This window comes from Podarcis pityusensis, assembly GCF_964106645.2.
Source record: "Podarcis pityusensis genome assembly, chromosome: 6".
NCBI lineage: Eukaryota > Metazoa > Chordata > Lepidosauria > Squamata > Lacertidae > Podarcis > Podarcis pityusensis.
The window spans coordinates 9,817,625-9,842,094 of record NC_138030.1 but is presented as its reverse complement, the minus strand read 5'-3'; the positions used below and the strand labels follow the sequence as shown (position 1 = coordinate 9,842,094).

The 24,470-nt window shown below is 45.0% G+C and overlaps 1 protein-coding gene across 2 annotated transcripts in view; it reads right to left on the bottom strand.

Moving 5' to 3' along the window:
• Window positions 1–806: 806 nt before the first annotated feature.
• Window positions 807–24,470, bottom strand: part of RBBP8NL (RBBP8 N-terminal like) — a 37,756-nt gene continuing 14,092 nt past the window's right edge. For both annotated transcript variants that reach the window (XM_081011174.1, XM_081011173.1), the window contains exons 4-14: window positions 24,035–24,130; window positions 21,268–21,380; window positions 20,956–21,028; window positions 15,816–15,982; window positions 14,762–14,844; window positions 13,538–13,704; window positions 10,687–11,473; window positions 8,956–9,067; window positions 6,946–7,007; window positions 4,634–4,760; window positions 807–1,555 (exon numbers count right to left, since the gene is read on the bottom strand). In XM_081011174.1, coding sequence (XP_080867300.1) covers window positions 1,425–1,555; window positions 4,634–4,760; window positions 6,946–7,007; window positions 8,956–9,067; window positions 10,687–11,473; window positions 13,538–13,704; window positions 14,762–14,844; window positions 15,816–15,982; window positions 20,956–21,028; window positions 21,268–21,380; window positions 24,035–24,130 — 1,918 coding nt within the window. In that variant the 3' untranslated portion in view covers window positions 807–1,424. The remainder of the gene's footprint in view (window positions 1,556–4,633; window positions 4,761–6,945; window positions 7,008–8,955; window positions 9,068–10,686; window positions 11,474–13,537; window positions 13,705–14,761; window positions 14,845–15,815; window positions 15,983–20,955; window positions 21,029–21,267; window positions 21,381–24,034; window positions 24,131–24,470) is intronic.

The window sequence follows — 24,470 nt, the reverse complement described above, 5'->3', positions numbered from 1 at the left end:
GTGTTGAATATATGCTATATGGTAATTTATGGACCTAATAGGTATCTAAAGCCATTTGCACGCAACAAAATATGTATTTTATCAGAGTAATTGTTGATCCCTTATTTTGGCTGCTGATCCCTTATTTTCGAGGCTGCTGGTCCCTTATTTTCAAATCTGTAAGTTGACAGCTATGCATCTTGGCCCAATACACCCTTTTGACGAAGGAAAGCTGCTGTCAAAAGTTTGACCCATTTATTCTTAGCTTGCATCTGGCAGGACGACCTTATTCTGCCGCTGTTTCCCCAGTGCTTTTGGTGGGATTTGCAGCGCACCAATGATGCCTGACAGATACCTAGCCTACCCTCCAACATTCCCCTGATGAAAATCGGGATGCGTGTCTTTTGGTGTCGGGCTGCCATGCGGGTCAGCAACACCGCTACAAGCGCCAACGCTGGCTGCAAGCGCCAGCTTATCCCCGGGACATTCCGGGATTTAATCAGAAGCTGGGATGGCTTCTATAATTCCAGGAATGTCCTGGGAAAATACATACGGTTGGTGGGTATGACTAGGAAGTCAGAACACTGGTCCATCCAGTTTAGCATTGTCTACACTGCATTGCAGCAAGTGTCTAGTATTTCAGGCAAAGGTCTTCCCAGTCTCACCTGGAGATGCTGGAAATTGAACCTGGAAGCTTTTGGATTCAGAGTAGTTGCTCTGGCACTGATCTACAGCCCTCCCCTTGTGGATCCACACCCTGCAGGACATTGGATGTCCAGGCCCCTGCAGTGTTGCTGATTTTATAAAAGGAAGGAAAGACAACGGTCCCATAGGGATGTGTTGTATTGGCCGCAGAAGCAACAAAATACCATGTTTTGCAAGTCACTGAAAGCTGACAGGTCTGCTGTAGCTCACTGTTGTCGTCTCTGGTTTGCAGCAGCCCTCCAAGATATCAGGCAGGGGCATTCCCCGGGACCTGATCATTCTAACTGGTATTGCAAGGGACTGAATTTGGGACCCCCTGCATGCAGAACATGGTCTCTCTGTCCTTACATTGCAGTTGTCTCTTGATGCAACACTTAATGCATCACAGTGAAGGTATGGCAGGGCCAATCTGGTTGAATGCCAGAGAACTGGTGGAATCTAGACAAAAGGAACCACAGAATAGCCAAGCAGAACAAACCACCTCACTGCCAAAATCTCGAGAGAATTAACCAAAGAATTTTGTAAAGCTCTCCAGAGTGCCTTGACTGTCAGTAAGTTACTAGTCCACATGAATTCACTTGCCGGTCAGGGATGTGAAGCAATGGTGCCTGAGCAGGCTTGAGCTGTCCTGGTTGATGTCAGTGAGAATAACTGGCCACTGAAGGGCTTCATATCACAGCAGAAATATCTGACACTGGTTCAAGTGGTAGGATCTGCCCCAGTAAGAAAGCACATTTGGGCTATGTCTCTTCGTCTTCATTGTGGCTGGAAGCAGGGCTGCGGTTTGCTGTTTCTTTTAGATCTTCTTGCACGTCAGCTAGGTTCTGGGCTGCTTTGCCATTACGCCTGCCTTGAACAGGCTTCTTAAAGGCTGCGAAGAGCAAAACAGACAAAGGCGTTAGCAGGTTTGCAATGCATTCTGGGATAACGAACTGTGCAAGTTTTGTTTCAGTCTCTGGCACCTCATATAGAAGAGATGGGCCGAAGGTAGATCAGGAGAGCGATTGCAATAGATCACCAAGTGTGAAATCCAACTTAGGCCCCATTCACCACCTACACTTAAAACAGCATTGTACCACTTTAAAGAGTCACTGGCTTCCCCCAAAGAATCCTAGGAACTGTAGTTCGTTAAGGGTGCTGGGAGATGTTAGGTGACCCCCATTCCCTTAGACAGCTACCATTCCCAATCCTTGGGAAGAGGTAGTGGTTGAAGCAGCTTGTGGAGTCTAAAGATCGGGTTTCCTGAAAACATTTCGCCCAGTTCCCACGTTAAGAGACACACAAATGAGCAGCTCCCTGTCTATGACTTGGTTGCATGAGGGCCAGATTTCATGGCACTTTTGGCACAGTGCCAAAGATGAGCCACTATCCCTCAACAAAACAAAACAAAACAAGACAATGAGAGTGATGAATGGTGACACAGCTAGGTTGGGGGCCCTTCCAAGACCCTGTGTCCTTGGCCGGTGCCCAACCTGACTGATTGTTGGAGCTGGACTTGGGTTCCATCCCACCCTTCCCTGTCGCCATAATTTCAGTGTTCTTTCTTCCTGGTTGGAAAAAAATAAACACAAAGGGCTATCCTTGCCACTGATGCAGGTTCTGCAAAAGCTGGGCCAGAATTCTGTCCTAAATCCTAATCCTGGTCATACACACTGGATTGAGCATTTCAGGAACCTGCTGTATTGAGAACAGTAAAAAAAAAAAAAAGGTAAAGGACCCCTGGACGGTTAAGTCCAGCCAAAGGTGACTATGGGGTGCAGCGCTCATCTTGCTTGCAGGCCAAGGGAGCCGGCGTTTGTCTACAGACAGCTTTCTGGGTCATGTGGCCAGCAGGACTAAACCACTTCTGGTACAATGGAACACTGTGACGGAAACCAGAGCGCACAGGAACACTGTTTACCTTCCCATCGCAGTGGTACCTATTTATCTACTTGCACTGGTATGCTTTCAAACTGCTAGGTTGGCAGAAGCTGGGACAGAGCAGTGGGAGCCCACACTGTTGTGCAGATTCGAACTGCTGACCTTACGATTGGCAAGCCCAAGAGGCTCAGTGGTTTAGACCACAGCGCCACCCGTGTTCCCCTATTACCTTTGAGAGCGGTAATGTAAAGGCAGATGGGCAGCTGCTTGCAGGCCTGGATTAAATTTGCAAGCGCTGGTATTTGAAAATACCAGTGTCCACCCCACCCCTGCTGCCACTGCCTACCACTGTCTTGCCCTTTGCAATTTTAACCCCTTCTGAGCTCAGCGCTTTGCAGGGAAGGGCCGAGCCTTTTAACAGAACGAGAAAAAGGAGCTGTCAACATTATGTGTCCAGGTTCATCAGACCTGTCAGAAAGACAATGTGATAGGAACGGAAGCTTGTCAAACAAGCCCTCCTGCCTTGCTGACAACAATATCTCTCACATACTCGGTCAACATTGCTCTCTCTAACTCACACGCATACACACACACACACACAGCCAAGCACACACTTTCTGACTGCACAAACAGAGCCAGGGGTAGAGCTTTGGGGATGGAGAAAAGTATTTGAACTGTGAAGAGGAAGGGAGGGTTGTTGGTTGTCCCCTCCGCCCTTTTTCAAGTGCCCAACCTTTATCCATTTCCTACTTTGTCACCTGCAGGAAATGCCAGTACAACACATTCCATTGTTAAGAGGTTTCCCCCTCTACAGGGAATGGGGCTTAACAATAAACACCGTTTGTGAAAAATGCATTCCCTGCAAGTCAATAACATTTCTCCGGAAAGGCTAAGCAAACACTGAACTGTGTACCTAGTGCACCTACTCAATTTACGTGTTGCAAAGCCTTTCTCCTACTCTCTTCTCCCTCCCAGGTTGGCTTGGGCTAACCCTTTGCCAGAAAGCCAGCCTGGCCCCTGAGACTCTGGAGTCCTCCCTGCTTGCGTTCCTTATCACACCGGACTGTATCGCTGTGGACAAACATTTGCGTACCCTGGAATTCAGAGAGCAGAAGAGAGTGTCTGGCCTGTGCATAGGAAAAGTTAGCTCTTTTCTCAAATGAGCCACCAGAACAAACAAAGTTCAGTGGACAAGGGCCACATCCATTTGAAGCGCAATGGTGCCATTTTAAACTGCCTTCCCCCCAAGAATTCTGGGAGCTGTTAAAGGCGCTGAAAGTTCTTAGGAAGCCTCTATTCACCCCTCAGAGCTACAATTCTCAGAGATAGCTCTGTGAAGAGGGATGGATTGCTAAACTACTCTGAATAAAAAAATCCTTCCAGTAGCACCTTTAAGACCAACTAAGTTAGTTCTTGGTATGAGCTTTCGTGTGCAAGCACACTTCTTCAGATACACTGAAACAGAAGTTGCCAGATCCTTCTATATAGTGAGAAGGATATATAACTATATAGAAGGATCTGGCAACTTCTGTTTCAGTGTATCTGAAGAAGTGTGCTTGCACACGAAAGCTCATACCAAGAACTAACTTAGTTGGTCTTAAAGGTGCTACTGGAAGAATTTTTTTATTTTGACTATGGCAGACCAACACGGCTACCTATCTGTAACTTAAACTACTCTGGAAATCATAGCTCTGTGAGGGGGATAGGCGTCTTCGAACAAAGTAACAAGTGGCAACATAGGCAATTTAAATGTGAATGTGGCCTAAGTAAACAGGTGCAGTGTTATGTAAGACATGAAAAATAGTATACAGTGGATGCTCGGGTTGCAAACGTGATCCATGCGGGATGCACGTTCGCAACCCGCATCTGCGCATCTGCGCATGCGAAGTTGCGCTTCGGTGCTTCTGCGCATGCGCAAAGCGTGATTTAGTGCTTCTGCGCATGCACAACTGCCCAAACCCGGAAGTAACCTGTTCTGGTACTTCTGGGTTTTGGCGGTCCGTAACCCGAAAAAACGCAACCTGAAGCGTCTGTAACCCGAGGTATGACTGTATCTCACAATACATGATTCTGAACCCCCTGTTTGTACCCTTTGTCAGTGAATCGTGTCCCCTTTTCCGCTTCTTTTGCGATCTCTGGGTGATCTCAGTTGTGCAACAATATTTTTCTTTCACGGGAGCCGCTTGGAGGCTTTCATCATCACAAGTGCCAATCACCTATTAGGGGGAAATTATTCAGACATGAGTTTCAGATGTGTAAGTTAAATGTCCCGTAGCATTTGGGAACCCCACCTTTTTTTCCTTCAGTTGTGCTCAAGTTTTGCACTCAAAAATCAGGTCTGATCAGAAAAATTCTTTTCCTCCTTCTGGTATTCTGCAAACAAGTTGACGCTCTTTCAACCCTGCCTACAAGTCAAACACAGCTCATTTTGGATTAAAGTCAAGTCCTTTCATAGGTCGTTCTAGGTGAACAGTGTAGGATTAGCCAGAGTGATGCCCTTACCATTGGCTGTGCTAGTTGGCTATCCTGGCTATATTAGGATTAAGGTCATAACTTGAATCATAGAGTTGGAAGGGACCGCAAGGATCATCTAGTCCAGCCCCCTGCAATGCAGGAATCTTTTGCCCAATGTGGGGCTCAAACCCACAGCCCTCAGATTTAGTCTCATGCTCTACCAACTGAGAAACTCAGCTTTGGAAAGACAGCTTCCACTCCTTCCAACTTTCACCTCCTTTATTTTAACCATGGCACCAGCACTTCATTTTGGGATGTGTCTGTTGCAAGTCTTCCTTTTGGTGATTGGTGGGACTGATTTAGCAGGGACAGCTGAATACATTCTGCTGCCTGGGGGAGAGGGCAAACGTTTGGTGCTCCCCATTGCACATACAGAAGCCATTTGGGCTGACAGATGAATCTGACTGGAACACTGGCAATGGGGCAGTGTCTCCCACTGCAGCTGATGCCAGCTGGCTAGCATAGGGGGCACAGGGCAGGTCAGATGCGGCACAAATCTCTGTCCTCCAGCCCAGAGGAATGGACAAGGGGCTCGGCAGGAATGCCTTGGGGGAAATACTCAAATGTCCATCATAATCTGCCACCTGAGGCAGTTGCTTCACTCTGCCTAACAATTGGGCCAGCTGAATCTCATAAGGCCATGCATCTCATGAGCTGACTGCTTTGTCGCCACACTTGTCTGCCCACGTGCGATGTTGGAGCAGGATCCTGGCACACCATATGGAGCCCCCTTTCTCTAGTGGCTTCTCTTGACTTAGTTGAGAGCATACGGTTTGATTAGCATTGCCAAAGGTTCTCAGAAGTGGGGAATCTCTTGTTTGTGGGCTTAATCAGACCCACCAGCCCTCCCCATTTAAACCATGGGGCAGTTTTGCCTTCAACTTAATGTAATATATGACACCAGGCTGGGTAAAGGCATGGCTGGACCAAAAGGGGTTTGCAGATCAGCGGTGGCTTCAAAGCCATGTGATAATAATAATAATAATAATAATAATAATAATAATAATATATTTTTATACCCTGCCCATCTGGCTGGCTTTCCCCAGCCACTCTGGGCGGCTCCCAACAGAATATTAAAAACACAAACACATCAAACATTAAAAACTTCCCTAAACAGGGCTGCCTTCAGGTGTCTTCTAAAAGGCAGATAGTTGTTTATTTCCTTAACATTTGGTGGGAGGGCGTTCCACAGGGCGGGCGCCACTCTGCCTGGTTTCCTCTGCCTGGTTTCCTGTAACCTCACTTCTTGCAGTGAGGGAACTGCCAGAAGGCCCTCGGTGCTGGACCTCAGTGTCTGGGCTGAACGATGGGCCGAGGCCATTTAGGGCTTTACAGGTCAGCACCAACAATTTGAATTGTGCTTGGAAACGTATTGGGAGCCAATGTAGGTCTTCCAGGACCGGTGTTATATGGTCTTGGCGGCCAATCAAAGTCACCAGTCTACCTGCTTTGATGTACCGTATTTTTCTTTGTATAACATGTCACCATGTTTAAGACGCCCCCCTATTTTTGGAGACTCAAAATTAAGAAAATGGGGGAGATTGCCCCCGTGTATAAGACTACCCCCCTTTTTAAACATTATTTTTAAAGTAAAAAAACGTAGTATTATACACGGAAAAGTACGGTACTTTGCAAGCGCCAACAACAGCTGATTCCTTGGGTCTTGCATTACACTGTGCAAGCAAAAATTAGTCATCAGCTGAATGACAGGTGGGCATATTCAGCCAAATAAACCCAGTGTTGCCCAGTTGCCTCCTAAATGAGTCCCACACTGAGAATGGGTTGTGCTTAGCCAGAAGGTAGACTCTACTTGGTGTATGTGTTGGGGGGGGGGGACAGACAGGTGGATGTGTGGGATGATGAGCAAATACACAAAAGGGAACAAACCTCGCTATCGGATGTATTGGGCTCGTCAGATTCTTCACTGACCGACTCAGAATCTCCGTTACCTAAAGGAAACAATGGCAGATGAAAGATCAGCTGTTGGAGGACTTGCAGTTTCCAGACGAGGAGCCACACCAATATTCAAATGACAAGCAAACAAAACCTCTCTCTGTGTGTGTTCCCACCCCACCCAGATGTCAATCAATTGAGAGATCCTTCTCCCTTGATTAGATCTCCTTATATGCAAATCAGCACACAGCTGCCTTTAAAAAACAAAACAAAAACTTTCCCACTAGCACAAAAATCCTGATTCTCTGGTCTGGGCTAGAGCTTCACAAAATCAAGCCATACAGGCCAACTCTACTTTCCAGCTCAGCCAGTAAAGTTGAAATTACGGATGTGACTTTTGTTGTTGTTGTTGATATAGGAATAGTGCTTTCCCCCCCTCATATAATAGGAGAGCCAACCAACCATTTTACTGATGGGAGAAGGAGATGGAAAGGGTCAAGTTTCTATTCCTCACAGATGTAGAGAAAATTTAAAAAATGGGGATTTTCCTGTGGGGGCTATAAATAGGAAAAGCTTGTGATTTCCTCATTGTCTTGAATCAGGGATCATTCCCTTTGCAACTTCCTATCGTGTGTCCATATCTCACTGGTTAAGTACATGGTCTGCATGCAGGAAGTCATAGGTTAAATATCTGAAATCTCCAGGTAAAAATACCAGGAGGCAAATGCCTGAGACCTTGGAGAGCTGCTGTCAATCACAGCAGACAATACTGATCTAGGTGAACAAATAATTTGAGCAGGTGGTGCTTTGCTTGGGTTGATATGGCCACAGGCTAAAGTGAGAAATTTCTGGTCTTGCTGTCCGAAAAGCCTTACAGGGTGCTGGAGGTTTCGGTTGAGCACAAAGACCTACTGTCTGTTATAATCAAAGTTTACTTAAATTGGAGGCACAGTGTGTTCAAACAATGCAGTCGTCTAGGATATAAGGAGTGAAACTACCGGTTGAGCAATAGAAGTTTCTTTGGAAGCCACAGAACTTAGAGGTTGCTACTGAGAGTGTTAATTACAACCATTAGGGGAAATGTTTCTCAAGTTTTGGAGTGCAGTTTGATGTAAGAGTGGTTTGGTCAACAAGGGATGTCTACATTTCTTGCTGAAAGAAATGGTAGCTGTGTCAGTCTGTTACAGCAACCACAGAAATAAGAGTCTTCTGGCACCTTAAAGGCTAATGGCGTTTCCAGTTTGTCTCTATTTTTGGGTGGGATTCAGTCACATACAGGCAAATTCAGGTTGGGCAGTTACAGTTGATTTGGAGGTATTGGGCAGTAAACCCACTTCCCCCAAAAGATCAGACTTTTGGCAATAAGGAAAGTGTCGGGAAAATGCATGGCAAAGTGTAGGGTAACACTTACTTTGATGCAAGGTCATCCAGTGTCTTCACAAACAAGTTGAAATTAAATGCTAACTAAATAGTTAACAGGGACGCAGGTGGTGCTGTGGGTTAAACCACAGAGCCTAGGACTTGCTGATCAGAAGGTTGGCAGTTTGAATCCCCGCGACGGGGTGAGCTCCCATTGCTCGGTCCCTGCTCCTGCCAACCTAGCAGTTTGAAAGCACGTCAAAGTGCAAGTAGATAAATAGGTAAATGGCATTTCCGTGCGCTGCTCTGGTTCACCAGAAGCGGCTTAGTCATACTGGCCACATGACGCGAAAGCTGTACGTCGGCTCCCTCATCCAATAAAGCGAGATGAGCGCCGCAACCCCAGAGTCGGTCACGACTGGACCTAATGGTCAGGGGTCCCTTTACCCCTTTACCTTTAAATAGTTAACACCGTCTAATCTCCCAGCGAGCAAATCATGGTGATGATGTTGTTGTTGGCGTCTGCCTGTCTGAAAAGATGAGGGCGTGTTTCATGCACCTGGGGCCTGCTAACTTAGAAAAACCCTACGACCTACCAAGAGAAATGTTGTTCCCTATCACTGTCTCTCTGAAAGTGCAGGTTACCTGGCTGGTCCATTTTCTGCTTTTGCGCTTCAAAAGGCACCTTTGTCTCTGAATCGGCTGTGGCGTCGCAAGATGCCGGCTTGTACGTGGGAAGTTCTTGTAGTGAAGAGATCTGCAGAAGGCACAGACAGATGTTTGTGGCCAGAAATATAGCAGTTCAACACAAACACACTCACACCAATAACACCCAGCCTCCATCATGGCCACATACCAGGAATCCTCAAAGGCAGATTCCTCCAACATCTGCAGCTGTAAGGAGACGGGTGTATTTCATGGACTGTCATATGTGGAGCTGTAGCGCACAAGGAGGGATCTCTAGTCAATGAATAGCTAGCCTAGCCTATCAAGACCTGTTAGTTGCTCCAGGACACTTCTGAGTCCACATGTATGTCCTGCCTCAGCTACAGGACACCTCTCCAAGGTGCTGATCTTATGTTCCCCTGCTTACCCACCTCCAGCACAGCTGGGGTGATCAGCTATGCTTGGTGGTGAGTATCTCCATGGACCAAAACAGCCTCCATGGAACATCACACATGACTAGCCTTCCTTCTTGATGAGATGGAGAAGGGATGTAATTGAGTGGTAGAGCACAAATCTTGCATGTAGGAGGTCTGGGGTTCATTTTTCACCAAAAGGCACCTTGGTGGGGCTGGAGTGACCCTCTCTTAAGTGTTGGAGAACTGCAGTGAATCAGAATATACACTACTTGGCTATATATGCTGGCAGTGTAAGGTAGCTTCGTATGTTCATGAGACCTGTGTTCAAGTCCTGCTAAACACAAGCATCACTGTAAGCATTCACAGAATGTGAACCATAAGTCGTGTCCAGCTCAGACAAGACCCACTGAAATTCATGGACCTTAGTTAGTCACACCCATTAATCTCAATAGGTCTGCTTTTAACATTGGATACAGCTCCCACGAGCACATATGAACTGAATGATGCTCATGTTCAGTCAAAGGTGACATGACTGATGCAGCAGACAGATGTTTCCTGAAGAGGACCCATGAAGTGTGGATGATGTAGCCACATCTTTCAGCATCTTTGCACACATATTGTGGGACTCTGATTGGGTCTGACTGTTCATGTGAGTATTTAAAGATGTGACTATGTCATCTACACTTTAAACACATAATGTGCAAAACATCTGCATGCCACATTCATCCTAGCCCTTTGCAGATATACTAAACAGGTAAAATGTGTGGAGGACTGGGGGCAAGAAGGCCTTGAGGCAGCTGACTCTCCACCAGATGTATACCCGCTTGTTTCAAGGTGAGGAGCCCATGCAGGGACAAGCGTATTCACACATATGTACAATACAAGAGTAGGATTGGCTGGCAAGTATTTTGTTGTGCCATTTGATTGTTGCATATTATTTATGGATGCATATGTTTTAATTCTTATGTAATTGGTTTCTATACTTGTAAACACTCAGAAGCCTGTTTTGGCATTAAGTGGCATATAAATCCATCCATCCATCCATCCATCCATCCATCCATCCATCCATCCATCCATCCATCCTCAATGGTGAACAAGGTGATTTGCTGCTGTGCAAATCAAAGAGGCTCTTGCCTAACTGTTGTCCTAGGTCATAGGACTGGTAGGAGGGCAAAAATATTGCAAAGGATAAAAGTGGCATAAAAAACATAAATGGAAAATGGTTTTGTTTATAAACAGAAGTGACAGTTCAGAAACAGCCCAACACATGAACTCTTGGAGCAGTTTCTCTTACCAGAGATGCTGCGAGGTTCTCCTTGGCTCCCACGCTGAGCTGCTCTGACTCTTTGCCCCTGTGGAGACGTTCAGCTGCGTGGAGCCAGGTGGACAAATCACTTTTATGAAGGATGGGGTCTTCAGCTGACCTTTTAATTGGACTTCCAGGCTCCTCTTCCCCTGAGGATGGTTGCCAGTTGGCTGCCTTCAGTTTCTCTCTTCCTCTTCCATAATCTGATAGGTCTAGGGGTACTTCTGTGAGATACTCCCTCATGACTTCTGCCTTCTCTGCTTGCTCCAGTTCCTCCCTGTCAATCAAAAGAAATCGCCCTAGCGTTCCCTCACTAGAGTCTCCCGAATTGGACCTTTCCTTTTTGCACTCCTTGCTTGCCCTCAGCAGTGGGGAAGGCGATCGACGCTCGGTGCGATCTAAGCCGTCTTCCATCTTGGCATTGCATTCCTGCTGTTGCATCAATAAATAACGGAGCTTCTCTTGATGATTAAGAAACTGGAGTCTATTCTCCAAATGGCGGTCCTTCATGTACACCATAGCGCCTGGGAGATCGAAGATGGCAGCTTGGTCTTCCCAGTCGTCTTGTGACTTCATTCTGCCTTCTGCCTCTCTGGCCATTAGTAAGCGGTGAGGGAAACCACTTTCCCTGCTGCTGGAGTTACTCTGGAGCCCAAGATGGTGCAAGGCAAAGTGTTGGCCGTGGAGGCAGGATTGCTCCTTTCTGGCGGCAAACTTCAGAGCCTTGTAAGATGAAGCAAGTTCCCGGCAGTCCGATTTGCTGGCTCTTAAATAACTGAAATAAAGCATGACTGTCATCAACACTACTCAAAAATCTGCCAAGAGTCGCAGGGTAGTATTCAACTACTGTCAGGGCTGGATCAAGGCGTTTTGCTGCCTGAGGCGAAAGACAAGATGGTACCCTTCCCCAAGGCACATACAGAAGCCAATTGGATTGGCACCTCAATACTGGTGAAAGGAAAGTATCTTCCACCGTGCTTGAGGGCAGCCAGGTAGTGTAGGGGGTACAAAGCATGGTACCCACAGCTCTCCCTGCTCCCTGCCCCTTAGCACCTGCTGCCTGAGGCAGCTGCTTCCCTCTGTCTCATCACAGAGCCAGGCCTAACGTGTCCCATTAGTGGAAGGACTTCTGGTTATGCAATGAGACTTCCCCTCTTCTCCTTTCTCCACGGGTACCAAACCCACGTGTACCCCACTTCCCAAATCTGCTACAGACAGTTGGGAGAACCCCTAAACAGCTTTAGGGGGTGCATGGGGGAAAACGTTCCATTGCACAAACAGCAACCCTTGCACTGACAGAACAAGAGTTTTAGTGCTATATTGGAAACCGTAATTTCAAATGGCTCAGGCTGCATTCCAGCTGGGTGCTTTCTTTCCATTTATTATCCTGCACTGCTGGGGATTGGACTAGATGATGCTTTGGGTCCTTTCCAATTCTACAATTCTATGACTCTAGACTCCATAGTGAGTGACTTTGTTTTGGTCAACCTGGACAGAAGGTCGAGGTGGTGAAGCCATCATCTAAGTGTTCCTGATTCACCATGCTATGCTATGTTCAGATGTACTGAACCTACAGCGCATTGTTCCTTTAACAACATCTAGTTTCCCGACTCCTCTCTCACCTTTGTTTTGTCCTGGGAGAAATCCTGCTGCAGGCCTGTAATAGAAGCCATGCCAAAAATCTGTATATAACCCCTGATAATAAACCAGTTACGTTATCAACACCTGTGTGGGACCTGAATTCACTGGTCACGTTTCAACACACTGGACACATCCCATTGCAAGCACTTCAATAAGATGTGTGGGCTGTAGCGATACTGGAATCTAGATCTAAAAGCTGTTTCACATGGTGATTTGTCCTTCTTTTCTCCCTCTGCAAGCCAGTGGCAAGGATGTTTCCCTCTTTACCCCGGTGATCACTTTTTCTGTATGCCACCAAAATCAAAGGGTCCAGAAACTTGTTTTCCCACCCTTTCAGATGAAAGCTGAAAATGCAAGGGAGAGGCCTGGGATATTCTTGGAGAGACCAGGCAGGCCTTTGTAGCTCACGCACCCTAGACTGCCAATAATAATAATAATAATAATAATAATAATAATAATAATAATTTATTATTTATACCCTGCCCATCTGGCTGGGTTTCCCCAGCCACTCTGGGCGGCTTCCAACACAATATTAAAATAATGTAATGCATCAAACAATGGGGCGAGGGTGGCGCTGTGGGTTAAACCACAGAGCCTAGGACTTGCCAATCAGAAGGTTGGCAGTTTGAATCCCCGCGACGGGGTGAGCTCCCGTTGCTCGGTCCCTGCTCCTGCCAACCTAGCAGTTTGAAAGCACGTCAAAGTGCAAGTAGATAAATAGGTACCACTCCGGCGGGAAGGTAAACAGCGTTTCCGTGCGCTGCTCTGGTTCGCCAGAAGCGGCTTAGTCATGCTGGCCACATGACCCGGAAGCTGTATGCCAGCTCCCTCGGCCAATAAAGCGAGATGATCGCCGCAACCCCAGAGTCGGCCATGGCTGGACCTAATGGTCAGGGGTCCCTTTACCTTTACCTAATGCATCAAACATTAAAAGTTTCCCTAAACAGGCTGCCTTCAGATGTCGTCTAAAAGTCTGGTAGTTGTAGTTCTCTTTGACATCTGATGGGAGGGCGTTCCACAGGGCGGGCGCCACTACCGAGAAGGCCCTCTGCCTGGTTCCCTGTAACCTCACTTCTCGCAGCAAGGGAACCACCAGAAGGCCCTTGGCACTGGACCTCAGTGTCCAGGTAGAACGATGGGGGTGGAGATGCTCCTTCAGGTATACTGGACCGAGGCCGTTTCTTGAGTTCTTACTTACGCTTCAAAGCTGGGAATTCGATCAGATGCTGGGGGTGGGGGCGTTTCACTCGCAGGGGGTGGGACGGGACTTCCTGGGCAATCTCTTTCCTGAGAGCAGGATCTCGAGCCGGGCCTCAGTAACGCAATTGTTCCGTGCAACTGGTTGGCTATCCTCTGTGAAGAATGCTAATAACAGAGGGGAGACAGGACGAGGAGAAAGGCTTTGTTGCATTATTTCACCCCTGCATTGTCTGGGGGAAGGAGGCAAAAAGAGGAGGCTGAACAGAGTGGTGAAGTCTCGTTCAACATTTTCAAGAGGCAGGGCCAGAGGTATAGGAGGGGTGAGGGGGGCTATGGCCCTGGGTGCATATTTTTTTTTAGGGTGCATTTTTCTCCTCATGCTGCACCGCTTTGCAAGTCCGATCCCACATCCCAGGCTCAAAAAGTAGCGTGAGGCTGTGTAATAATAAAATTTAAGGTCTTATTTATAATAAATTTTCATAAATGTACCAACCAAGCATGTACATAGATCAGCACAGGAAGACCGACTTGAAACCATTTTGACTCCCAGACTGACCAAATGTTTGCTCTGCAAGGGGTGAGGGGGTGAGGGACCTTCCCATTGTCTCAGGAATTGGGAAATCACCATCTCAAAGGGTGAAAGACTACCAGGAAAGCCAATCAGATAAGGCATTATCAGATAACCTGGCAGACAGGAAAAACAACAACATTCAGATTTCTGTTGTAGACCACCTTTTCTGTGATGTAGGTATGATGTTTGTGGGGGGTGGCCTTGGGTTACACCCCTTCTGTGATGTATGTATGATGTATGGAGGGGTGGTCTTGAGCTCCAGGGCAGGGAATTTAAATTGTCTATATAAGGGCAGACAGACCTTTGTTTGGGGGTCCTCCTCCTTTCCTGCGTGTGAGGGGAGCACCCTGTTGCAACAGATCAATAAAGATCAGGCTTACTAGCTGCTTTGCTTTTAAATATTCTCTGGTTGGCCTCTGTTATTTTCTCCTATCAATAGCGAACCCACGTAAGAACTCTATACGGGCTCTTGGATACCCCATAAGGGAAAAAGGGTAGATTTTGTTTACAACAGCTGCCAAGGCCTCCGGAGCTGAAAACAGGCCCGGGCCCTTCAAATGGGTCTCAACAGCCTTGCTTCATCCATTGCCTTCCTCTTTCTTCTGGTTTTGGAAAGATAGAGAATAACAAGTTAGCTAGGGCAATGCTTACCATCTCCACAGCACGTTCTCCCTGGAGAAGGATGTTCGGAGAGACCCTGCTACTTGGGGAGCTTCTCTGTCCTGGAGACTGATCTGGAAGAAGGGAAGAGAGGACCGGATGTTTCAAAGAATCATAGAATCGTGAGTTGGAAGCAACCACGAGGGCCGTCTAGTTCAGCCCCCTGCAATGCCGGAAACTTTTGCCCAACGTGGGCCATATGTTGGAATGTAGAGGACCCATCCAAATCTGGTCTGCCATCCTCAGAACTTAAGAACCAAAGTCCAAAGGCCCATCTAGTCCAGCAATCTGTTTTCATGGTGGCCAACAAGATGCCTACAGGAAGTCTACATTAGGGCAAATGGCGCATTGCCCCACCATCCTCAACCAGCCCCTGCCTGCCTGCCTTCTTACTGACATGCAGTCTAGGGGCCACCAGTGGCTGCCAACTTCTTCTCCCACAGGCTCAGTGTTGCCCTTAAAGACCTCAGCAGGGAAGAGGATGGAGACAAAATGAGAATGAATCTTCTCAGTATACCTGGAGGAGCATCTCCACCCCCCATCGTTCTGCCCAGACACTGAGGTCCAGCTCTGAGGGCCTTCTGGAGGTTCCCTCACTGCGAGAAGTGAAGCTACAGGGAACCAGGCAGAGGGCCTTCTTGGTAGTGGCTCCTGCCCTGTGGAACACACTCCCACCAGATGTCCAGAAAATAAATAACTACCTGACTTTTACAAGAAATCTGAAGGAAAGCTTTTAACATTTGATGTTTTATCGTGTTTTTAATATTCTCTTGGGAGCTGCCCAGAGTGGCTGGGGAAACCAGCCAGATGGGCGGGATATAAATAATACATTATTATTATTATTATTATTATTATTAGTCTGTCATTGCTTTGACTCCACTTACTGTTGACCTCTCTGCCTTATGCTCTACCAGTTCCAATGGGTGCCAGCCCCCACCGCTGAGCACCTCAGGAGGTTGCCTACGAGGGCAATTCTGCCCTGGGCCTAGAAGGGTTCCCTAGCCCTGCCGCAGAGCAAACTGGGGCCAGCCCCAGGAGAACATGCCTCCTGCCAGCGGACGGCCGAACGGTTCGTCATACTCGTCTTCTGCTTCTCGGCTTGTGGATTTCTCAGCGCTGGATTTCCTGCTCTGTGTGGAGATCAAGGGCAGTGGGGAGTTGGGGTTGGAGCTCCCTTCTCTCGACGACCCTCTCAGAGGCTTCTGTCTGTCCCTGTGGAAACACAAAGGAAAAAAGAATGAAAAAAGAAACTACAGCAGGGACGCGGGCACCTGACTCTGATGGTGTTTCCTGCTTGGCAGGGGGTTGGACTCGATGGCCCTTGTGGTCTCTTCCAACTCTATGATTCTATGACTGAATTGCACCATTTGCATGAGGAGTGAACGCTAGAATCCTCTTAATCCAGGCATCCCCAAACTCGGCCCTCCAGATGTTTTGGGAATACAACTCCCATCATCCCTAGCTAACAGGACCCAGTGATCAGGATGATGGGAATAGTAGTCCCAAAACATCTGGAGGGCCAAATTTGGGGATGCCTGTCTTAATCTTAATCGCCGAAGAATTGATGCTTTTAAATTATGGTGCTGGAGGAGACTCTTGAGAGTCCCATGGACTGCAAGAAGATCAAACCTATCCATTCTTAAGGAAATCAGCCCTGAGTGCTCACTGGAAGGACAGATCCTGAAGCTGAGACTCCAATACTTTGGCCACCTCATGAGAAGAGAAGACTCCCTGGAAAAGACCCTGATGTTGGGAAAGATGGAGGGCACAAGGAGAAGAGGATGACAGAGGACAAGATGGTTGGACAGTGTTCTCGAAGCGACCAGCATGAGTTGACCAAACTGCGGGAGGCAGTGGAAGACAGGAGTGCCTGGTGTGCTCTGGTCCATGGGGTCATGAAGAGTCGGACACGACTAAACAACAACAAGTCTTAATCTTTACCTATAACATTTAAAGCCCACTTTTCAGCAGTTATCATCTCTCCTCAACAAGGCAGCTTACAATAATTGTTCAGAATTATCCGTTGCAAGAAAAAACAGGGACACGAGGGCCTCAGGAAGTGTCTGAGATAGACCAATTTTTAAAAGTTAATGGTTTATCAAAACTATCTCAGGAGAAGAGGACAATCTTGAACTACAGAATAACACAACAGGAAATTGAGGGTGCCATTCAGAATATGGAAATAGGCAAATCTCCAGGTCCAGATGGACTTACCTCCAAGTATTATAAGACATTAAAAGATTACTTGATACAACCACTAATGGAGGTTTGTAATCAGATTATGGAGGGGAGGAGGGCACCGGAAACGTGGAAAGAAGCTTTCATCACATTGATACCTAAATTGGAAACTGAAAAGACTCAGCTTAAGAACTACCGTCCCATCTCACTCCTAAATGTGGATTACAAAATTTTTGCTGATATTTTGGCAAGCAGATTTAAAAAAATACTTAATGAAGTAATTCACAAGGACCAGGCGGGCTTTCTCCCAGGGAGACATCTGAGTGATAATACCAGGAACATTATTGATATTTTGGAACTTTTACAAACTAATATTAATACGAAAGCTGTGTTAATTTTTATTGACGCAGAGAAGGCCTTTGATAACATTTCTTGGATGTTTATGAAGAGAAACTTGGAAGGGATGGGAGTGGGACGGGGGTTTGAAAATGGAATAGAAGCAATTTACTCTGAGCAAAAAGCTAAACTGATAGTGAACAATGTGGTGACAGATGAGTTCAAAATTGAAAAAGGGACACGACAGGGGTGCCCCCTATCCCCTCTATTATTTATTTCAGTCCTGGAGGTGCTATTGAACATGATTAGGGAGGACCGGTCGATACAAGGAATACAGGTCGGAGTGAAACAATATAAATTGAAAGCTTTTGCAGATGATTTGGTTTTGATATTACAGGAGCCAGAATCTAGTACAAAAAGAGTATTAGAACTGATTTATGAGTTTGGTCGGGTGGCGGGATTTAAGTTGAATAAGCAAAAAACCAAGGTTCTGGGAAAAAACTTGACATCTTCAGAAATAGATGGGTTTCAGAAGGAGACAGAACTAAGCGTGGTAAAAAAAGTGAAATACCTAGGGGTTCATTTGTCTGCTAAAAATCTGAATTTATTTAAAGGTAATTATGAAAAATGTTGGTCGGAAATCAAAAAAGATTTGGAAATTTGGTCAAGATTGAAACTTTCCTTGTTGGGTCGAATTGCAGCTATAAAAATGAATGTATTGCCGAAAATGTTATTTTTGTTTCAGGCCCTACAGATTGTGGACAGAGTGGAATGTTTTGGAAAGTGGCAGAAGGATATATCTAAGTTTGTCTGGCAGGGCAAAAAGCCCCGGATAAAGTTTAAAATACTAACTGATTCAAAAGAAAGAGGAGGGTTTGCCCTGCCGGACCTGAGATTATATTATGAAGCTGCGGCCTTCTGCTGGATGAAGGATTGGTTACTTCTTGAGAACACCGATGTCCTAGATCTGGAAGGGTTTGACAATGCTTTTGGTTGGCATGCATATTTGTGGTACAACAAGGCAAAGGTTCATAAAATGTTTAAAAATCATATTGTCAGAAAATCAATATTTATGGTCTGGACAAAATATAAGGACTTACTAGAAAGTGAGACTCCGAGGTGGTTATCACCAGCAGAGGCTAAGGCTTGGAAAAAACCCAATATGGAGGTTGGTTGGTTGAAATATGGGGAAATTATAGAAAAAGTTGGAGAAACTTGGAGGCTGCAGAGTTATGAGAAATTAAAGAATAAGGTGCAAAATTGGCTTCATTATGCTCAAATTCAAGAGGTTTTTAAGGTGGATAAAAAAAGAGGTTTCCAGGTGGAAAAATCGAAACTAGAGACAGAATTGTTGGAACCAAAGACTAAGGTACTTTCGAGAATGTATAACTTACTGCTTAAATGGAACACTCAGGATGAGACAGTCAAATCAGCAATGATAAAATGGGCTCAGGACATTGGGTACAACATTATGTTTGAAGACTGGGAAAGGTTATGGACCACTGACATGAAATTCACGGCATGTAATGCCTTGAAAGAAAATATTATGAAAATGATATACAGGTGGTACATGACCCCAGTCAAGCTGGCTAAGATATATCATTTGTCTGATAATAAATGTTGGAAATGTAAGGAGGCTGAAGGGACATTCTTTCACCTTTGGTGGACTTGCCCAGAAGTGAAGGTTTTCTGGGAAATGATCTATAATGAGTTTAAAAAGGTGTTTAAGTACACCTTTCCCAAGAAACCAGAGGCCTTCCTCCTGGGCATTGTCGGCCAGAAGGTGTTAAAGAAGGATAAAACTTTTTTTATGTACGCAACTACAGCAGCAAGAATTCTCATCGCAAAATACTGGAAGACTCAGGATTTACCCACACTGGAAGAGTGGCAGACGCAACTGATGGACTATATGGAGCTGGCCGAAATGACTGGCAGGATCCGAGATTTGGGAGAAGAAGCAATGGAGGAGGATTGGAAAAAATATAAAGATTATTTACAAAAATTTTATAAGTTATATGAATGTTAAGAATTCGCATGATTAGGGAAATCTAGCTCCAGCAATAAGATTAAGGTATGGTAAGCTAAGTTATATGAATGAAAGGATTAAATGTTTAAAATAATACTATACATGTTTTTAGTGTAAATAGACAATAAGTATTTTAAACATAAATTATAACTATCTGAAAGAGCAAAAAAATACACGAACTAAGGTTATAATTTGCTGAAAAATTTTATTGTAAAGAATGCACGGTGAGGGAGACGCGGGGAAGTCCGGTTGGTTATGGAAAAGTGTTTTGAAAAGATGATTTTTTCTTTTTTTTCTTTTTTCTTCTTTGTTATTTCTTTGTATATCTGACTTTGTATCTCTATCTGGAAAAAACGCAATAAAAAATATTTAAAAAAAAAAAGAAAAAGAAAAAACAGGGACACGAAGGAAATGGCAGCTAGTCAAACTTCTCGTCTCATTCCCATCACTGCAGCTCCCAGGAATTCCTTAGTCTAGACGTAAGTAATGCAAAAGCTCCACCTGCTGGTCGCTATGGTTACCTTCAATAGCAGAGGTTCTCTGCAAAACAAATGCACTTCTGTGCTCTATAATGCTGTTCAGCTAACGGACTTCAGGTGAAATCTTCTGTCATCACGGCCTGGTGATAGGTTCATGGTGCAGAGGCATGACCTATTGTTTTATTTATTTAATAAATGGACACATTGCAAGGAGGGAGCTGTGTCTGGGCTTCTTGGGGAGAAGCCACAACTCCTTCAAAGTGATATGATACTGCTTTAAATGTGTTGCGAAGATGATTCACTCTGTGTTATAATTTAAGAGAAAACGTACTGAAAATGCAATACAGGTGGTATTTAACCCCGGTCAAATTGGCAAAGATATATAAGAAGAACACAACTACTTGTTGGAGGTGTAAAGAAGGAATAGACACGTTTATCCACATGTGGTGGGAGTGCCAGAAAATAAGAGAATTCTGGGAGGTTTTTTATAATGAAATTTTAAAAAATGTTTAAATTTTAATTCAACAAAAAACCTGAGGCATTTTTACTTGGTATTATGTCACGAGAAATTACAAAAACTGCCTGACCTATATTTATATACGTTACCACCATAGCAAGGACGCTAATAGCCAAAAGTTGGAAAAGTAACAATATTCCCACAAAAACTGGCTGGTTAGAAAAAATGATTGAATACTCACAGCTCGCAAAATTATCTGGGAGATTAAGAGGAAACACCACACAAAGAGTTAACAAGGATTGGTCAATATTTAATGATTATCTCAAAACCTATATAGAAAACCTATATACTCCTGACAGAAGTATAAATAAATCTAATAAATAGAGAAGTTAGACGAGAGAAAGGGAGGAAGAGAAAAGTTAGACTAGAGAAAGGAAGTACGGGTAATCATCATAAAGGATAAACATAATAACCAATATGTAATGCACATAGATTAAAGACTGACAAAATTACACAATGAGACTGGTTGGAAGTCAATAACCACAGTATGTCGGTGTCTTTGTTGGTAGGTAGGTGGAAGGGGTGAGATATGTGATGTGTGTTTTGTATGTAATATATGTAATGTAATGTCAAGTGTGTACAGCTCTTGTAATGTATTGATATTTATAATATTTTTTTTTAAAAAAACCACGTGTTGTGAAGAACTTACTCTGTGCCGCAGAGCCTCTTAATTTCTTCTTTCAGGCTCTTGTTTTCCTCTCTCACCTTGTTCATTTCATTACCTGTAACGGAGAAGAGGAAGAGGTATTAGGTGAAGCCGGACGCATTCTCTGATTTCTAACGCTCAGAAGTGGGCATACACAGGTGGCATTTTGCAACCATCTCCCGATGTTGAATCCCCCTACTTGAGCTTCAAGGACAATGTTCCACCCATTCTTTACTAAATAAAGAGAAATGGACCCAACTCTCGTGCATCGCTCTCTCTGACTGTGAGGAGACACCAGATTTCCTCCGCGCTTACTGAGGATGAAGATGTGCTGAAGGCTCTGGAAATGGGCCTTGCCAAACTCGCGTTGCTTCTTCTTCGCAAGCTCCTGGGTCACTTGGCATCTGTCGCAGAGACCAGCTCGCAACCTTTAAAAGGTAATTCAGAGACAAGGAGAACGTCACCTCTTGATTTTTATTTTTCTGTAATAATTTTTATTTGATTTTACAAATATTAGTTTATAACAATCCAAATTACATATCCTTATTTAGAGATTTCTCCAAATCTCTGGACTTCCCACCTTCCCCTCAATGGTTCCTATTGTACATTATTCCACATTATTGTACATTATTCCACATATGATAAAAGGTACGAGAAAGTCACATCTTTTGAGCAGAGAAGGTGTCCTGGAATGATGGCCTGAAAGACACACACCCATCACACTTAGTCATTCCTTCTATAGTGGTACCTCAGGTTAAGTACTTAATTAGTTTTGGAGGTCCGTTCTTAACCTGAAACTGTTCTTAACCTGAAGCACCACTTTAGTAATGGGGCCTCCCACTGCTGCCGCGCCGCTGGAGCACGATTTCTGTTCTCATCCTGAAGCAAAGTTCTTAACCCAAGGTACTATTTCTGGGTTAGCGGAGTCTGTAACCTGAAGCGTATGTAACCTGAAGTGTATGTAACCCGAAGTACCACTGTATTTCCAAAGTTTCTGATTTCCAATGAGAGCCAGTGTGGATCAGTGGTTAGAGTGCTGGAATTCCTGCTCCGTGATTGCATTCATGGGATTTTTGTCTATCACATGACGGTGTATGTTTTGACTCCACAAAGTGGGAAGTGACAGAGACAGGATGTTTGTGCTACTGTCTTCCGTGAAGTGGGACTACTGTCCTTTGTTCTTTTTCCTCTTTGCTGTCTGATGCCAGAGAGAGAGGGAGCCATTTTGCAGTGCTCTGTGTGTGTTTATATGTAAATAAAGTAGATTAGCCAAAATGCTGAGTTGCTGAGGTCTGTTACGCAAACTGCGAAGACTCTGTGGATCCCTAAGTGTGCCGATGTCTGTTGGCATCGGTCACTGTGATGTTCGGGCAAAAGAAAGCTTTTGAAGCTCCCAAACGATCGACCAGGAGGGAGAGAACATGCCAGTCAGGCATATGTCTCTGCCAGGGTCCTACTCGAGTGTAGGCTGAACTCCTGACAGGACTAAGACCCAGGAGACCAGGGCTCAAATCCCCAAATCGAGAGCCAGTGTGGTGTAGTGGTTAAGAGTGGTAGTCTCGTAACCTGGGGAACCGGGTTCGCGTCTCCACTCCTCCACATGCAGCTGCTGGGTGACCTTGGGCCAGTCACACTTCTTTGAAGTCTCTCAGCCTCACTCACCTCACAGAGTGTTTGTTGTGGGGGAGGAAGGGAAAGGAGAATGTTAGCCGCTTTGAGACTCCTTAAAGGGAGTGAAAGGCGGGATATCAAATCCAAACTCTTCTTCTTCACTTGGCTGTGAAGCTCACTGGGTGACTTTGGGCCAGTCACTGCCTCTCAGCCTCGCCTACCTCTCAGGGTTGTGGAGGGGATTAAATGAGGAAGGGAAGAACCATGTATACCCCCTGGAGCTCACTAGAGGAAAAGGTGGCACATAAGTGCAATAAAATAAATAAATGAATCAATGTTTGGGCTGTGAGTGCCACAACTTATAAAAGAAAAAACCCCAGCACCATTTGCGAGCTTCGAGGTTTTCAGGGGTGCAAAGAAATCCGGGGGGAGAATCCTCCAAAAACAGCCCCGAGGGAGTCAAAGAAAGATGGGCAAGTGGACTGATATGGGTTTATTTAAAAAATAAATATGCCAGGAATCTGGCAGAGCAGTTCCAGCAATGTTTGGCCTTTTAAAGGGAAAATAGGATCAATTGAATAAGGGTGAGATGAATTAAGAAAAATGGAATGTGGATCTAAGGAATGGAGTCATTTGTTTCAATTACAGGTTATAAAAAAAAAATGAACTCTGTAAAGGAAAAATTAGTGTTATATATATATTACAGAAGACTGAATGTTATGTTTGAAAAGAAGATTCTTAAGCCTATTTGTAGACTGTATTGCGCTGATAAATGTAATCTGAATACTGAAATACTGTTCAAAGGGGAAGAGGGATTCATTTATATTTATACTTTAATCAATATTAATTTTTTTAAATAGCTTGGTATGGGAATATAAATAAAGAGTGTGTCTTTTGGACTCATGGGCTATAGGCTGCTATCTGAGATGCACCAAGTATCCCCTAATTGGGAAGAAACAAAATAAAAAAATTCCTTCTAGTAGCAACTTAGAGACCAACTAAGTTTGTTACTGGTATGAGCTTTCGTGTGCATGCACACTTCTTCAGATACCACGAAAGCTCATACCAATAACAAACTTAGTTGGTCTCTAAGGTGCCACTGGAAGGAATTTTTTTTATTTTGTTTTGACTACGGCAGACCAACATGGCTACCTACCTGTAACTAATTGGGAAGGTGTGTATACCTTGAATACAGAGAGAAAAGAGAAATAAAAACAGAAGCCTTTTACAAAGTAAGGCCAAAAGGTCAAGGGAAAAAAAGAGATGTGCTACATTACTATGCATAGCATGAATGGAGAACCTGTGGCATGCCTAATCTACATCTCTGGGGATCAGTTAAGTGCGTACTGGAATTCACAGTGATCTTATTTCTCAAGCATCCTCAGATGGCAATTGAGGCTGCTGATGGTAGTGGCATTGGTGGGCAGCAGAAAAAGCTGGGTTGGCATAGCTAGCCCCTGAACTGATGTACCTGTTTTCCAACACTTTCACGTTCTCTTTTAGGACTTTCTGTTGCTCTCGTAGCTGGTGGTTTTTGGCGAACAGCTCTTCGATTCTCTGGGTGTCTCTGATTCAGGGAGAACACAAGGAGCAAAATGAGGTCAGCAGATTCCCACACCCTTAAACAACATAGTAAGCTACTATAGACAGAGTCGCAGTGTTGATCCAGCTTGCTCAGTACTGTTCATACCTGGGGAACCTTTGACCCTCCAGCTGCTGCTGAACTAGAATTCCCAACAGCCTTGGCCATTGACCATGCTTGTTGTGACTGATGGAAGGTCAGCAACATCTGGAGCAGGGGTCAGCAAACTTTTTCAGCAGGAGGCTGGTCCACTGTCTCTCAGACTTTGTGGGGGGTTGGACTATATTTTGAAGAAGGAAGAAAAAGAACGAATTCCTATGCCCCA